Consider the following 14,911-nt stretch of genomic DNA (forward strand, 5'->3'; position numbering starts at 1 on the left):
CACGTTTTGGATGATTTAGTCTTGTGAGTTTTAAATAATTGCGCGGGACAAACAGGTGGTTGAACGGTGAATCTTCCTATGAGCTTGCGATTGCGCCGGTCCCTTTGTACCTTGAGGTCTCATGTTTTCTCTGTTGCCGAGGGACACCAAAGCTACAGCTGCACGAGGGTACGACGAAGTATGAAAATGAGTACACGTCTGTGCAGGTGCACCAAGTGCATTGAACTCTTGCATCGTGTCGGTCTTAAGGGCATCTCCAAGGGCCAAAAAAATCCACTATTCGTGCACTTTTTTTGAAGTAATGTTTTCTCCGGACATTGAAATAATTGAAAGAAAAACATTACAACGCAACAATAATTCAAATATAAATATTTCAATACAAGCATAAACATTCTGCATGCTCTAATTTTTTGAGGAAAACACACACAAATGCTCCACTAGATCATTTAATAATGGTTCATACCAGCCAAAAAAATGTACGTGACATTTAAAAAATGTTCACAAGTTTCAAAATTATGCTTGTGGCATTTTTTTATTTTGTTAATATAATGTAGGAAAAAATGTTTCATACCATTCAAAAAAAATGTTCAACGTGTATCTTAAAGTGTTTAACATTTTTTCTGAATCATTTATTTGAAAAACTATTCATCATGTATTTAAAAATGTTCAACACATATATAATAAATGTTAGATGTGTGTACGAAAGTAGATATGTATTTGAAAAAAACGTACAACAAGTGCTAAAAAGTAGATACGTATTTGAAAAAAATCTGATGAAGTAACACAAAATATATAAAAAAAGTGCATGAAAGGTTTTTAAACTGGTCCCACTAAGGTGACCGTGCAGTCCACGATAGAAGCGTCGAAGCTATATTTCTCAATACGATATCTCGCAGTGAGCGAGACATAGCTCCCGTGTGTTACCGGCAAACCCTAAACGGGGGTTCGAACTGGAGATATGTCGGTCGACTTAGCACCGAACTACCAGTTGAACTACAGACCACTTCTGACTAAATGTTTATTTCGCTTCTTCTAGTCTTTCTCTAGGTCATGACAGCCCTTTGTGCCCTTATAATTATGTTTTTTTAAGAACCGATGACCTTTTTTTTCTTAAAGAACGTTGAACTTATTCCAAAATCCATGAACTTTTTCCAAATTGATGAACTGTTTTCAAAATTGGCGAACTGTTTTAGAATTTTGTGAACTTTTCTTACAAAATCAGATGAACTTTTAAAAAAAAATTGATGAACATTTTTTCAAATTCAATGAACTTTTTTTCAAAGTCCATGATTATTTTTCAAATTTATGAACTTTTGTTCGAAATAGATGATTTTTTTTCAAATTGATGAATTTTTTTCAAGTCGATGAACATTTTTTCAAATTCGATGAACTTTTTCCAAATTTGTGAACTTTTCTACAAAATCGATGAACTTCTTTTCAGAATACATGAAACTTTTCCAGAATTTTGTGAACTTCTTTTTTCGAATTTCATGAACTTTTTCAAAATTTTGAACCATTTTTTCATACAGGCGAACCTTTTCCATAGCAACTCTGTGATTTTTCCCAATTTCACGTTTATTTTTTTTCAAATGATTTATATGTACCGTATATATGTCAATGTTTTGTACTAAAATGATTGTTAAATAGCACTGTTTTCGGGTTCTAATCAGCAAAGTATTCTTGGTCCATTGGTTGTTGTGTCAAGTCTTCAGTTGTCGGACCTGAGTTTGAATCTCAGGTAACCCAAACTTAACCCACTGTGAAAGTTTAGCTTTTTTTGTTCTTTATTAAGTAACTATGAAACTTTTCCACATGTTTTTATTTGGTTTTTCTTTTTCCCCTTTTTTCTTCAATGCGTGGATTCTTTTCAGACTAATGATTCTTCTTAAAAGTCGATGAACCTTTTTTCCAAACCTGTGAACTTTCATTCAAAGTCGTGAACATTTTTCCAATTTTGTCATTTTTTTTCAAAATTAGTTTTCAGATTTGCATTTTTTCATAAAATTGATGATTTCTTTTCAAATTTGATGAACTTTTTTCATATTAGATGAATGTTTTTTCAAATTCAATGACCTTTTTTCAAATTTGATGAACTACTTTTCAAATTCGATGAACTTTTTTCCAATTGATGAACTATTTCTAAAATTTGATGAACTTTTTTTAAAATTTTGATCAACTTTTTTTCAAATAAATGAATGTTTTCTTCAAATCGATGAACTTTTTTGAAATTTATGAACTTTTTTCGACATTTACGAAAAAAATTAATTTATGATTATTTTTTGAATAATTTGCACTGCTCAAATAGTTACCTTTGCCCTGGTAGTACAACCAAGTCAGCTCGGTCTAGTGGCTGTCGAGCCACTTTGGGTATGTTTGATTGCCTGCATAGGCCTCGACCAGGCCCGCGCAGGAAGTATCCAGCCTGTTTGATAGCCCGCATACACTATTGAGCCTGCATCGCATGTTTTTTAAAGCATTTCTGGGCCTGACTCGCTGGAAACGTTTAGATCAGCAGTTTTTCTCGAGCCAGGCCAAGCGGAAGCACAACGAGCAGGCCCCTGCACGAGAAGAAACAGGAGGGATGCGAGGTGTTTATGTGGTGTCTTCTTCAACCTCCAGTAAGCTCCTCTCTAATCTCCTTTCTTTTATGTCCCTCTAATTTACACAACCATGCTTCGATTCGTGGTAAGCTTTATACGAAAAAGATGCACCTCGATGCTACGGTTTCATTTATGCGATCAGTTCGTAGTTTCGTCGGCTGTAAGTTCTTAATCCCGTCTCCCCGTTTGGAGTTATTCTGGACAAATTTTGTCAGATTCGTCGCGCACAATCGGTCATTTGAAATTTCCTTTGACCACCAGCCTAATCTCGCAGTTCCTCACAACATTCGTGTTATAACCTTTTGGTTTTGATGATCGTAGCTTCATCTCTTTTTGAGCAGCAGTCTACTGCACTGACGCCGCCATGTCAGGCTCCTCTGTCCTTAGCTCAGAGCCCTCCTATTTGTTCCTCTCGACGCCGAAGCCCTTCCCCTTGATCTCATTGCCCACATCCTAATATGCTAGAGTTGTTTCCGGTGTTGCTCATCTCGGCCTATTCTCTGTCATCCTCCTACTTCACTGACGATGCAATAGCGCGCACACTGCTTCTTGTGTCCTCTACCTCCGTGCACACTGCAGTTCGCCGCGCCGCCGACGGGGTCGATCATCTTGGCCTCCTCTCTTTCGCCCTACTACACTAGAGTCATTTTCTGGTGTTGATCATCTCGGCCTCCTCTCTTGTCCACTGCACTAACGATACCATGGCGAGGGCACTGCATTCTCCTCCTCTGTCGACTGTCTTTGCGCGAGCACCGCAAGTAGTTCGCTGACGGGGTCGCTCGCCATGCCGTCGACGGGGTCGCTCGTCCATGACTCCATGCTCGTCATGTCGGACACGACGCCACGACCACTATCCACCGCAGTCGCCATGATCCGGCGCACACTGCATTTCTTCTCCCACTTTCTCTGCTATCTCTTAACCCCGTGTGCTAAGTGCAAGTGCTGGCTCTTAATCATACCCCATGCGGGCAACCAAACAGCGTGTAGTTGCATGCGCCGAGACAATGCATGCAACCAAACAACGTGCCAAAGTTGATCTCCTAATGCAGGCAGTCCATATGCAGGCAACCAAACAACTCGCATATGTCGCATATGAGGCTGTTTTTCTATAGCCGGACCGAGTGAAGATGTGTATGCAATACGGATACTGTAGACGACAGCAACCAAACACGCCCTTTGTTTAGTCTGGCATACCTAGTTAGAATCCTACTTGAAACTAGAAGAACGCCCGTGCGTTGCAACGGGGTCACATTAGGGTTAAGAGTTCAATATTAATCATGTTAATAATATATTTAATATTCTCATACATATCAAGTGACACTGGCGACCTTTTTTGTCAATTTAGTAATGGGCTCAGTTGCAACGGGCTCTTTATACATATCAGACAACTCGGTACTACTTAAAATACAACTATGGCTACCAATATTTTTTTGTCAATTTAGCTCAGCAATAGTGCCTGGCTTAATAGACTGCTTTGCATTCACCCTCTCAGAAGACAGAGAGCAAGCTAGCAAGCACGCACGCGTCCAACCCCGCCGCTGCATGCGCTAGCAGAAGGTGAGGCAGCAAGGGAGACTGCACATTGAAGCTGTCCATGCAAGGCTGGAGGTGCTGGGCCGGCGACGGCGGTGTCGGGACGGCGCTTGATTCGTTCCCGGTGGCGTGGAGCTTGGGGCGGCAACGCGGCGATAGCTAGTGCTCGGGGATGGGGGTTTGGGGCGGGGGCAGTCGACCCAATGGCTGGCGAAGTTAACGGGCTCGGGCGGCTGGAAATTCGGCGGGTGGCGGCGGCACAGCGCGAGGATGGGACAGGCGAAAAACCTAGCGGGCGTTCAACTACCAATACCCATGCCTTTTTTAGGGAAATTGCTTGTGAAAATAACGTGCGACGACGACTTAGCGAGCGGATCCCCTTAAAAAAGACATAGCGAGCAGATTCCCTTAAAATTGGTAGGAATGGATACGATTGATGACGTTGATAAATAGTGGTGAATGTTGGCCTAATTTACTATCATCATGCATGGAAACGAATCATCAAGAAAAAAAATACTTTCTATTAATACACTCATAGGAAGCTTCCTAATCTCTGCTACCAAACAATTTCTGTCCAAATAAGGAAGGAAAGTTATGGACGTGATTCGAAAGGAAACAAACGTTATGAAGATTAATTAATTTAGATTTGATCTTTAGAGATTGATTGTGATTGATTCTTTTACATAAAGACATTACTAAATAATTTGCGTCGGTATGGAAAGTTCTGATCCGTTCAGTTTTTTTCGTTGTGTGAGAGGGTGAAGTGAAAATAAACCGATGAAGTGGGGGAGACGACGAAAAAAATCTACGACGGTTAACCTACGAAAAAAACCCGACGAAAGTGGTGGGACGAAAAAAAACCTGAAAGCGAGACTACCAACTGCTCCATTAGGAGTAGAGATAGTCGACGATCATATTTTTTTTATTCGACAGGGGCATGTTGCTGGGCCGGCCCAAGTGAAGCCGCGCGGGCGCCAGATTCCTGATCGGGCGCCTGAAGCGCCGATTAGGAGAAGCTAGCTTGCTGGGCCTGGCCCATTTGACGCAAGGTGGAACAGGCAGGCTTGCCTTGCCTCTTCCCTAGAGTCAAGCCCAGGCCCTGGTTCGGGTTCGACACGCAGGCCTCCGCGAATACAACTAGCTTCGTGCCCGTCCGGTCCCTGCGCCCCCCTCAAACCACACTCCCCACCTTCTTGCGCCACAAGCCGGAGCCGACGATCCGCCGTCGACGTGACCTCCTCCGCCCGCCGGGATCGGTAAGCGCCCCCGTTCGGCCCCTACCCATACCCCCCCGTCTCCTAGCGCTCCGGCCGGCCGGGCGCATCGCTGCCCCGCCGCCGCCGTCGCGCCCGTACTTGATTTAGGCGAGATCCAAAATCCGATCGAACCCTCCCCCTCGCGACGGCGTCGCCGGATCTCCGGAGTCGGGTCTTCGTCGTCCTCCGCTCCGCTGGACTGGCGTGGAGCTGGAGATCCCTCCGGACCCTAGTCGATTTCTCTTGCCGGGGCCAGCTAACCTAAATATTGTTTGTACTGGGACGGATGCTACCACAGTTTGTCGCGAAATTGCTTGCTGTACGGTGGAAACTTTTGGCGTTCGACTGAATCCCTTGCCCGGTTGCCCCGTAGATGTTAGGTCTGCTCCTGGAGTCAGTGAAAACCTGTATCTCTAGCCATTGCGTGGAAATCACATCTTGGTGCCAAGTGTAATAAACCAACGCAAATTCCAGGTTTCTCCGTAGGCAGGTAGCTTCATTTGGAAATCTGCAACATGCACCTTCTGATACCATGTACTAAGTACAAGTTGTTTTACAAACCAGGCATCTTACAATAACCCCGCCAAAATGCCTTGCAGTACATCTTTCTGAATAGTGCTTGCAATCTTGTTACATGATCCTAGCTTGTACTGCTTATTCTTAAATATCATTCTTGTTATTTATTTTTCCAGGAGACGACTATATAGACGGTCTAGAGGTTGAAGCAACTTAACAATGAGTAGCATAGGAACTGGGTATGATCTGTCCGTCACCACTTTCTCCCCGGACGGACGTGTCTTCCAGGTCGAGTATGCTGGCAAGGCCGTCGACAATAGCGGGTTTGATATACACTTCCCTCCACTATTTTCTTGGCTTTTTCTAGCTGTGCAACTTCATGTTGAAATTTGGATGTTTCTCTGTAGGACGATCGTTGGGATCAAATGCAAAGATGGAATTGTCCTTGTAAGTGATTATTGCTGGATATACTTTTGCCTAGTTGTGGTGCTTTTTTGTGTGACAACCTTTTAAAATGTTGGTCTGTAGGGTGTGGAGAAGCTGATAACCTCAAAGATGATACTTGCCGGGTCGAACCGGAGACTTCATTCTGTGCACCGGAACTCTGGCTTGGTAATTTGTCTTCCTTTGTATACATATAGGGTAGTCTGTCTCTGAAAGTCCTAAGGTTGATATGCGAGTTAATCCGTGTATTCTGCAGCGTTCTCTTTCATGTCATTTTTTATTACCATTCTTGTTCTTGTAATGATTTCATTTGGTAAATATAAGTTAATCCGTGTTCTCATTTTCAGGCTGTGGCTGGATTAGCAGCAGACGGTAGGCAGATAGTCTCAAGAGCAAAGTCAGAAGCAGCCAATTATGAAAAGTGAGAATTATTATACTTTTGATTTCCATCCAAATTCTTTTTATAGAATTGTAACTTTAAGTTGTATCCACCAGGGTATACGGAGAACCCATGCCTGTAAAGGAATTAGCTGATCGCGTTGCTAGCTATGTTCATCTGTGTACACTCTACTGGTGGCTCAGGTAAGGCAGACAACATGTTCTTCTTGTTCAAGAAGGTTGTTGCCCTAAACATTTTACATGATAGTTTGATACAATTTAAACTCATGTCTCAGGCCTTTTGGCTGTGGAGTTATTCTTGGAGGCTATGATAGGGATGGGCCACAGCTCTACATGATCGAACCTTCAGGCCTCTCCTATGTGAGTTCTCAATCTAACACCTGGTAGTTCTTCCATTTTACAGTGACCAGACAACTTTGTTTAGATGGAGTCATGGATTAAGATGTGCAGTGTTGCTTTTAACAGCAGTAGATCCAATTGGAATTTATGACTCACTAATTGAATTTTTACAGAAATATTTTGGTGCTGCTCTGGGTAAAGGAAGACAAGCTGCAAAGACGTAAGCCAATTAATTATTCATTAGTTTCTCATTGAATGATTTCTGCAGTGCCCAATTTCTGTTTTGTTGCGAACCACTAGAACTCCTAAAGCGCGGCACATTCATCAAGCATTAATTTAATATTCCTGTAAAAACCATTTTAATTGTTCAAATAGACCCATTTAGAACATGCGGAGTAAGGATGCTATTTATGTTCCAAATGCTGAATGATCATCCACATTTAGAGTTTCTGCTGGTAGTTGCTTAGCCATTTCATACTCAATGGGTGAAAAACGCTTATTTCATACTCCCTCCGTTCCAAATTACTTGTCGCAGAAATGAATGTATCTAGAACTAAAATACATCTAGATACATCCATACCTGCGACAAGTAATTCGGAACGGAGGGAGTATGTTAGATTTACCACTACCAGAACACAGCTTAGGTGGTGTTTTGTTGTTCCTTGCTACGGTTTGCTACATATATGAGTTAGGCAAGTTTGACTCTGATAAGCTTGTGTTTTTTCTTTACCAAAATTTGGCACGCCACATTTTCTTAAAACTGCACCCCACACGCCATGACGCCAGATACACTTTGTGAGAAATCTTGCCACACCTGTTATAAGCAGTTTGCTTACCAAAAAAGTGGTTGTGTGTTGCGACACACCTGGCGCAAAGTTCAGTAAAACAAATAAAACATGCATAAAACTAACCTAACATGCCTCTAGTTTAGCATTTTGATAAATAACCGCTTCTTTACCGCTATAACAGAAATATTTTATGAGAACTGGTAAGTTAATTCTTTGTATGGACTAGCTTCCCCAATGCAGAACCACAACACCCAAAACTGGCCATTAATGCCAACGGACTCGATTATGGACGAGCATCATTTACATAGTTTAAACACATTGACCATTATTTCTTTGTCCTTTTATTGGTCTTTTCTGAGGTTTGGTTTTCAGGAAAGAGTTTTAAATTAGCAAAACTTGGTCCATATCTACTCCTCCCCTTGTAACTTTTGTAGTCAATAATCCATGTAGTTTCCGATACATTATCACATTGAGAGCTTTATTTTATGAAGAACTTGTGCCATTCAAAATGTTGAAGAATGCCCCCGTTAATTATTAGCAGCTGCTGTCAAATGTATCTGCCCAGAATACTTATGATGATGTCTACTATGTATTTCTATTGGTCATAAATGATGGTTCTGCATTCTGATGCATCTATCTTAATGTTGTCCTACAGGGAGATTGAGAAATTGAAGCTTTCTGAGCTAACCTGCAGGGAAGGCATCGTTGAGGTTGCCAAGATGTATGTCCTAAATCTTTTGCCATATTTATCACCGGAATTTTTCTGTACTTAGTGTTTAGAAAGCTTGTTTAGCCATGTACTGGTATTTGCTGAAGCCTGAAGATGGCCAGTAGTTGGTAGTTTAATCATAGGAGGCATTCTGTTCATACTTGTTTTAATGTTGCTATCCTTTGGTGTCATGATTTATTTTTACAAGCAGTAGTTGTGGTTGCAATACTGTATGTAAGTTGGTGTACTCAAAATGATAACCTTCCTCTGCAGAATTTATGGTGTACACGACGAAGCGAAAGACAAATCTTTTGAGCTGGAACTGAGCTGGGTATGCGAGGAATCTAACCGTCAGCACGAGAAGGTAATAAACGACCACTTATGGATGGATGGAATTTCACAGCCACCCGAGTCAGAGTCGGCTTTGCTGAATTCCTTACTAATTAACTTGCCATGTACACACAGGTTCCGAGTGATCTTCTGGAGCAGGCCAAGGCAGCAGCGCAGGCAGCGTTGGAAGAGATGGATGCTGACTAAGAAGAGACCCTGGTCCCGTTTGCTTTCACGCGTGGTGTAATAGAGATACAGGGCCAGTTGACGAATTTCATTTCAGTTCCAAAAACTAGCTCAGGTTGTTGCTTTCGATTCCATCCCGGTCGAGGTAGCAAGCAGTCTGTCGTGTTGTTTGGGTGGGGTTCTAGCGAATTGAATCGTATTAAGCTTGCTGTGTTGGTCGCACTTAATCTTCTATTGAATCCTGAATGACCTGAGAATCTGTCTTGATTTATCCGCCTCTTCGTTGCCATTACTCCAACCTTGAGGCTTGTGGAGTGCAAGAAAATGGACATAGAACATGTGTTTACCCGAAATTTTCAATTCAACCTAAGATTAATGATTCAATTATTCATGGCAGCTCATTTCCCGTATAGAAGCAAGATTTTGAGACGTACTGCATTGCATTGCATTAAGCAGTAGATCCCCTAAAACTTGAATTTGAGGAGCAAAAGTGATATTTGGGCAAAAAGAGCCTGGCTGACTAAAATTCCTCATAATAAATATGGTGCTACTATGTGTCATGCATTAGTAAATAAGATCATCTATGATACTATGCACTATAGAGGTAGTAACATAGATTAGTAACATATGCATGTTACTGGTCTAAGGCTAGGCATAGTGGGAGTAACTTAGGTGCACTGTAGAGGTAGTAACATAGACTAGTAACATATGCATGTTACTAGTCTAAGGCTAGGCATAGTAGGAGTAACTTAGGTAGTAACATAACACATTTCAAAAATATATATGCTTATGTGGCATGAAGTTAATGAGGAGAGAGATGCTTGTGGTAACATAATATGTTACTGTAACATAAAACAATCCGAGATAAAATGAGTCTATATCTCAATTAATGACGACTTGCATGCTACCATCCACATGTTATTACCCATTATGAAGCTAGTAATATAGACTAATAATATATGCATGTTACTAGTCTAAATTACTTCCCACTTTGGTCAGCCTTAGGCGGCGCAACCACCAAAAAGGCGGCGCAGGTTACCCCTCCACTGCCCGAGGCTGGGACTCGATGGATTCCAACGCTTCAACTTGCGACTATGCTCGATGAGATGCCCGAAAGGTAACCCCTTAGCCCGTTGGACTAAAATTCCCTACCCATCCCAACGTTGCCACCCCATTTGTCGCTGTCGGCTGTACTCTTCCACGATGATTGGCAAACCAGGTTGTCCAGGTGCGTGATGTCTGGACAAATCGAACGGCATGGAGAGTCCTAGGGAGACGCCCACGGGACGCCAGCGCCCAACGGACGGAGGCCCTCCTCGTCCGCCCGGAGGGTCTTGAGAAGACGGGTATGCTAACATCCTTTATTATAGGAGGAATAATGTGCATGTCGTGAGCCATTCAGATGCATTCGCTGTCGTCGCCCTGGTCATCGGGAGAGGTTTTGTCGTGCTTACTCTTTGGTTGCTCACGATCGCTCTCCGGTCACCCGTGTGGGCTCTCCGATCACTCACGCTCCTCGCCAGCGGAGCTGCTCCCCATTCGTCCAGCCTTGTTCTTCGCTGACCAGGAGTTGGGCAGAGGTTGTGGCCAACTCGTCGCTGCGTGTGTTGGTGCCGCCAAGGTCCCAATCTGGGTGTCGCCAGGATTCCAATGCCGGTGCCTTTTTGGTCTTTGCTTTGGAGTCCCTGTTTGCCTTGCTACGCACGAAGCTCCTTCAGGAGGTTGAGCTCCTCCGCATTGAGCTTCACGACGCTCTTGCCAAGCTTCAGGTTGCATCGGTTGTGCCTTTGGTGCCCGAGTTCCAGTTTGGTTCCATTGATGAGGCTGATGAATGCTTCTTTGGAGAGTTTTCTCCTCGTGCTCTGGATGCGACGTCGTCTGTCTGTGGCAGTGTGGTCGTCACCGAGGTCGTGGCTCCTATTCTGCAGATTATGCCTGAGCTGCTGCAGGAGCTTTGTGGGAATCAGCTATGATGCAGCCGATGAAGTCAGGCTCAATGGAGTCCTTGGCCTCATCATCACCGTCAGAGTCCTGCCAGCCGCTCGCCTTTGTGGACTTGGATGGTTCTGTCACTCTCTCATCCATGACCGTTGGGCATGAGGCGTCCTTGAGTGGCGAGGTTGATGAGATAGGTGTATTGGTGCCTAACTCCGAGGCCCTATCATGTGAGCAACTAGAGATGTCCGAGTCCATCGTGTCAGGTGTATCTGTGGTTGATGATGTTTAGGCGATTAATATGATGGCGTCTGATCCTTTGGAACCTAGCCAGCCGCTCGCCGTTGTGGAGGATGGAGGTTCTGATGTTGCAGTAACCCATTCGCACGTGACTATGAGGCAGATTTCTGTGCGTGAGAAGGTCGATGTCATTCTCTTTGAGTTAGAGCTTCATAGCTTGCTTAAACGTTTGGAGGCGGCTAGCCCTGGATCTGGCAAGGCGATTGTGGAGGAGGCTCTTAGGAGCAAAGGAAAGAAGAGTGACACCACAGAAAAGGCGTCGTCGGCTGCTTAATGGATGGTCTTCGCTCTCTTGTGTTGTCCTTATGGCCTGCATTGTCTCTATGGATTTGGTGGTGCCTGTGGTCGCTAGCCAAGTTACCCTCGTTTGGGGTGTCTTTGCGATGTAGCAGTGTGGGGTTAGATGGTCCTTACGTGTTGGATATGGTTGTCGAGTGAGTAGCCCACATGTGGTTGATTTGTATCGTTTTTTTGCCCGGTTTTTCGTTAATTAACTGGGCAATTCTCTTCTGCTTAATTAATCGATGAGGCAAATCTTTTGTTTCCGTTTTGAAAAAGAGACTTATCCGTTGTCTCTATAATTTTTTTTGACAGAAAGGCCTTTATGGCTAGCTATATTAATTTTAAATAACAGTCACATCATCTGCTAGCGAACTAGCAATAAAATCGAGAGATTCTTCCAACGACAAAGACGGAGGGTTAGAACGTTCCCATTGAGCTAACACATGCGCTACCATATTAGATTCTCTATTATAATGTTCTATAGTAACCTTCCCAAAATCCGCCAACATATTATGACAATCATCTAGAACCGAAGCTGCCACCATCGAGTGTCCTTCATTCCGAATCAGAGAATTCACCACCACAATATTGTCCATCTGCACCACAAAATTAGTACACCCAATTCTTTGCAGAAGCTTGAGTCCCTCGAGTAAAGAGGCCGCTTCTGCCGAGACTACATCAGCAACATATGCCAAAGCAGTTGTAGATGCACCAATGAAACCTCCTCGATGATCTCGGACAACCGCGTCACACGCTCCCGAGTGATCTTCATCTGAGAAAGATGCGTCAACATTCAAAACAATCTGTCCTGACAGTTTTTTGCCCCAGTTATTCAGACGTGGTGTAGCAGGTTGCTTTCCTACGGCTCTTACGAAATTCAATGTCAGCGCATGGATCGCCGGGGCTGTACGGTGAGGCGGTTGCACTTCTTCTCCTCGGACATATTGCCGACATTGCCACCAAAGATACCAGCATGTTGTCGCAATCAGTTCAGGTAGTTCAATTGTATCCATGTATGGTCTCTGAATGGACCTATCACACAGTAGGAAATCAATAATCCTTGCTCCTGATCTGTCCACAAGTGTTGCATCGGCAATGTCATTGTAAATTCCCAGTGCCGTCCATACTGCTCTTGCACACTCACATTTGAAAAGCAGATGACATATATCTTCGCACCCCGCTTACATACTGGGCACTGTGAGCTTGTACCAATATGACGGTTTGCGAGAACACCCAAACACGGAATCACATTATGTAAACAACACCATAGAAAAATCTTTACCTTCCCTGGAAGTCTTAAACTCCAAAGCTTTTTCCAAACAGGGTGCGGACCTGAACCACTCAGCTCTCCCTGTGCCATATCAGCAGCATAGTTATCTTCCCATTGCTTGTAATAGGCCGAGCGCACAGAAAACACACCCGATTTAGTTAAGTGCCATGCAATATAATCCTCAGTCACTTGGTGATGGATCGGTATCTGGAGAATACACTCCGCATCCATATGCCAAAAATTATCTCTTATGAGCTCCTCACCCCGTTCACCAAAAGCCGGATCAATCAGCTCATTTACCTTTGTCAAAACTCTATTCCCCCGAACTGTGATGATTTTCCTAGAAGGGCTGTTGGGAATCCAGCAGTCCTCCCAAATACTAATTTTTGATTCATCTCCGACTCGCCAAATACAACCTTTTTTGAAAGTTTGGATCCCTGCCCAAATACTCTGCCATACCTAAGAGGATCCTTTCTTCAATTCACAATTTAATATATCCCCAGAAGGATAGTATCATGCACGTAGCACTCTTGCACAAAGAGATTCATAATTATCAATAAGCCTCCAACATTGCTTGGCCAACATTTCTAAGTTAAAGCTCTGGATATCTCGGAATCCCATACCACCTCTGTCTTTAGGTACACACATCTTCCACCATGCAAACCAATGCATCCTTCGCTGGTTTTCCTCGTCACCCCACCAATACTGCGACATTGCATCAGTGATTCCTTTACAAATTTTCTTAGGGAATTTGAACACACTCATCGCATATGTTGGGATAGCTTGGGCCACCACTTTTAACAAAGCTTCTTTACCTCCATAAGACAGAGTTCTCTCTTTCCAGCCATTAACCAAGGCTAAGATTCTTTCAATCAAATGTTTAAAGCAATCAACTCGGCCCACCCCGATCATGGATGGAAGTCCCAAGTATTTATCAGATAATGATTCAGTCATTATATTAAGAATCTGACAAATTTCAGCCTTAACTTCCACATTAGTATCCGGACTAAAGAAAATTGAGCATTTTGCCTCACTGACCAGCTGTCCGAAAGCAGAACAATATTCATCCAAACTTCTCCTTAACGTGTTCGCATTTGCAACATCTTCCCTCATTAGTATAAGTGAATCGTCAGTGAATAATAAGTGGGAAACAATAGGGGAATCGCGACACACCTGAACGCCGTTCAAATTACCATGTTCCTCTTCATGTGCAATTAAAGCAGATAGGCCTTCGGCGCACAGTAGAAATAAATATGGAGATAATGGACCCCCTGCCTTAAACCCCTCGTAGGCCGGAATGGTATGGTTTCATTTGAGTTAAACCGCACCGTATACTCAACTGATGTCACACAAGCCATAACAAGGTCTATCCATTTGGCATCAAAACCCAGTTTGGCCAAGATCGCCTTCAGAAATACCCACTCAACACGATCGTAGGCGTTATGCATATCAAGTTTCACTGCACATGACCCCACTTTTCCCTTCTTCCTCTTTTTCATAGTATGCAAACATTCATATGCAACAATCACATTATCCGTAATAATTCGTCCTGGCACAAAAGCACTTTGGTTTTCACTTATGATCTCCGGTAAGAAAACTTTAAGCCTTGCAGCTAACATTTTGGATATTACTTTATAGACCACATTACATAAGCTGATAGGTCTGAACTGAGTGATTTTTCTGGCTTTTCCACTTTTGGGGTCAGTACTATTGTTGTGGAATTCCAGCCTTCAGGTATTATCCCACTGTTCATTGCATCAAGAACCTCCTTAATTAAATCGTCCCCAGAACCGGCCAGAATTTCTTATAAAAAATCGCATGTAATCCATCCGGACCAGGCACTTTGAGGTCTCCTATGCCGAACAATGCTTTTTTGACCTCCTCCTCTGTGTACGGAGCTAAGAGAGAATCATTCATATAAGAGGTCACCCGATTTTTCACCTTGTTCAGAACATCATCCGCCGGGATAGCAACTTCAGCTGTAAATAAGTGTTGGAAATATTTCGCTATTAACTTACCCATAG

The 14,911-nt window shown here is 43.3% G+C and overlaps 1 protein-coding gene across 1 annotated transcript; it reads left to right on the forward strand.

The window, feature by feature from the left end:
* The first annotated feature begins 5,245 nt into the window (after positions 1–5,245).
* On the forward strand, positions 5,246–9,371 carry LOC125509945 (proteasome subunit alpha type-3). Its single transcript, XM_048675015.1, has 11 exons — positions 5,246–5,389; positions 6,082–6,228; positions 6,313–6,352; positions 6,434–6,517; positions 6,697–6,770; positions 6,845–6,931; positions 7,024–7,108; positions 7,261–7,307; positions 8,531–8,596; positions 8,858–8,948; positions 9,050–9,371. The coding sequence occupies exons 2-11, from the start codon at positions 6,125–6,127 to the stop codon at positions 9,119–9,121; spliced, it is 750 nt and encodes a 249-aa protein (XP_048530972.1). The 5' UTR covers positions 5,246–5,389; positions 6,082–6,124; the 3' UTR covers positions 9,122–9,371.
* The last annotated feature ends 5,540 nt before the right edge of the window (positions 9,372–14,911 follow it).

Source organism: Triticum urartu, chromosome 5 (assembly GCF_003073215.2).
Source record: "Triticum urartu cultivar G1812 chromosome 5, Tu2.1, whole genome shotgun sequence".
NCBI classification, from domain to species: Eukaryota; Viridiplantae; Streptophyta; class Magnoliopsida; order Poales; family Poaceae; genus Triticum; species Triticum urartu.

Excerpts from the sequence above, each read along its gene's own strand:
- LOC125509945 (XM_048675015.1), top strand. The coding sequence starts at position 6,125 with ATGAGTAGCATAGGAACTGGGTATGATCTGTCCGTCACCACTTTCTCC. Across the intron at positions 7,109-7,260 it reads AACCTTCAGGCCTCTCCTAT|AAATATTTTGGTGCTGCTCT; the intron begins GTGAGTTCTCAA and ends GAATTTTTACAG. Across the intron at positions 8,949-9,049 it reads CTAACCGTCAGCACGAGAAG|GTTCCGAGTGATCTTCTGGA; the intron begins GTAATAAACGAC and ends ATGTACACACAG.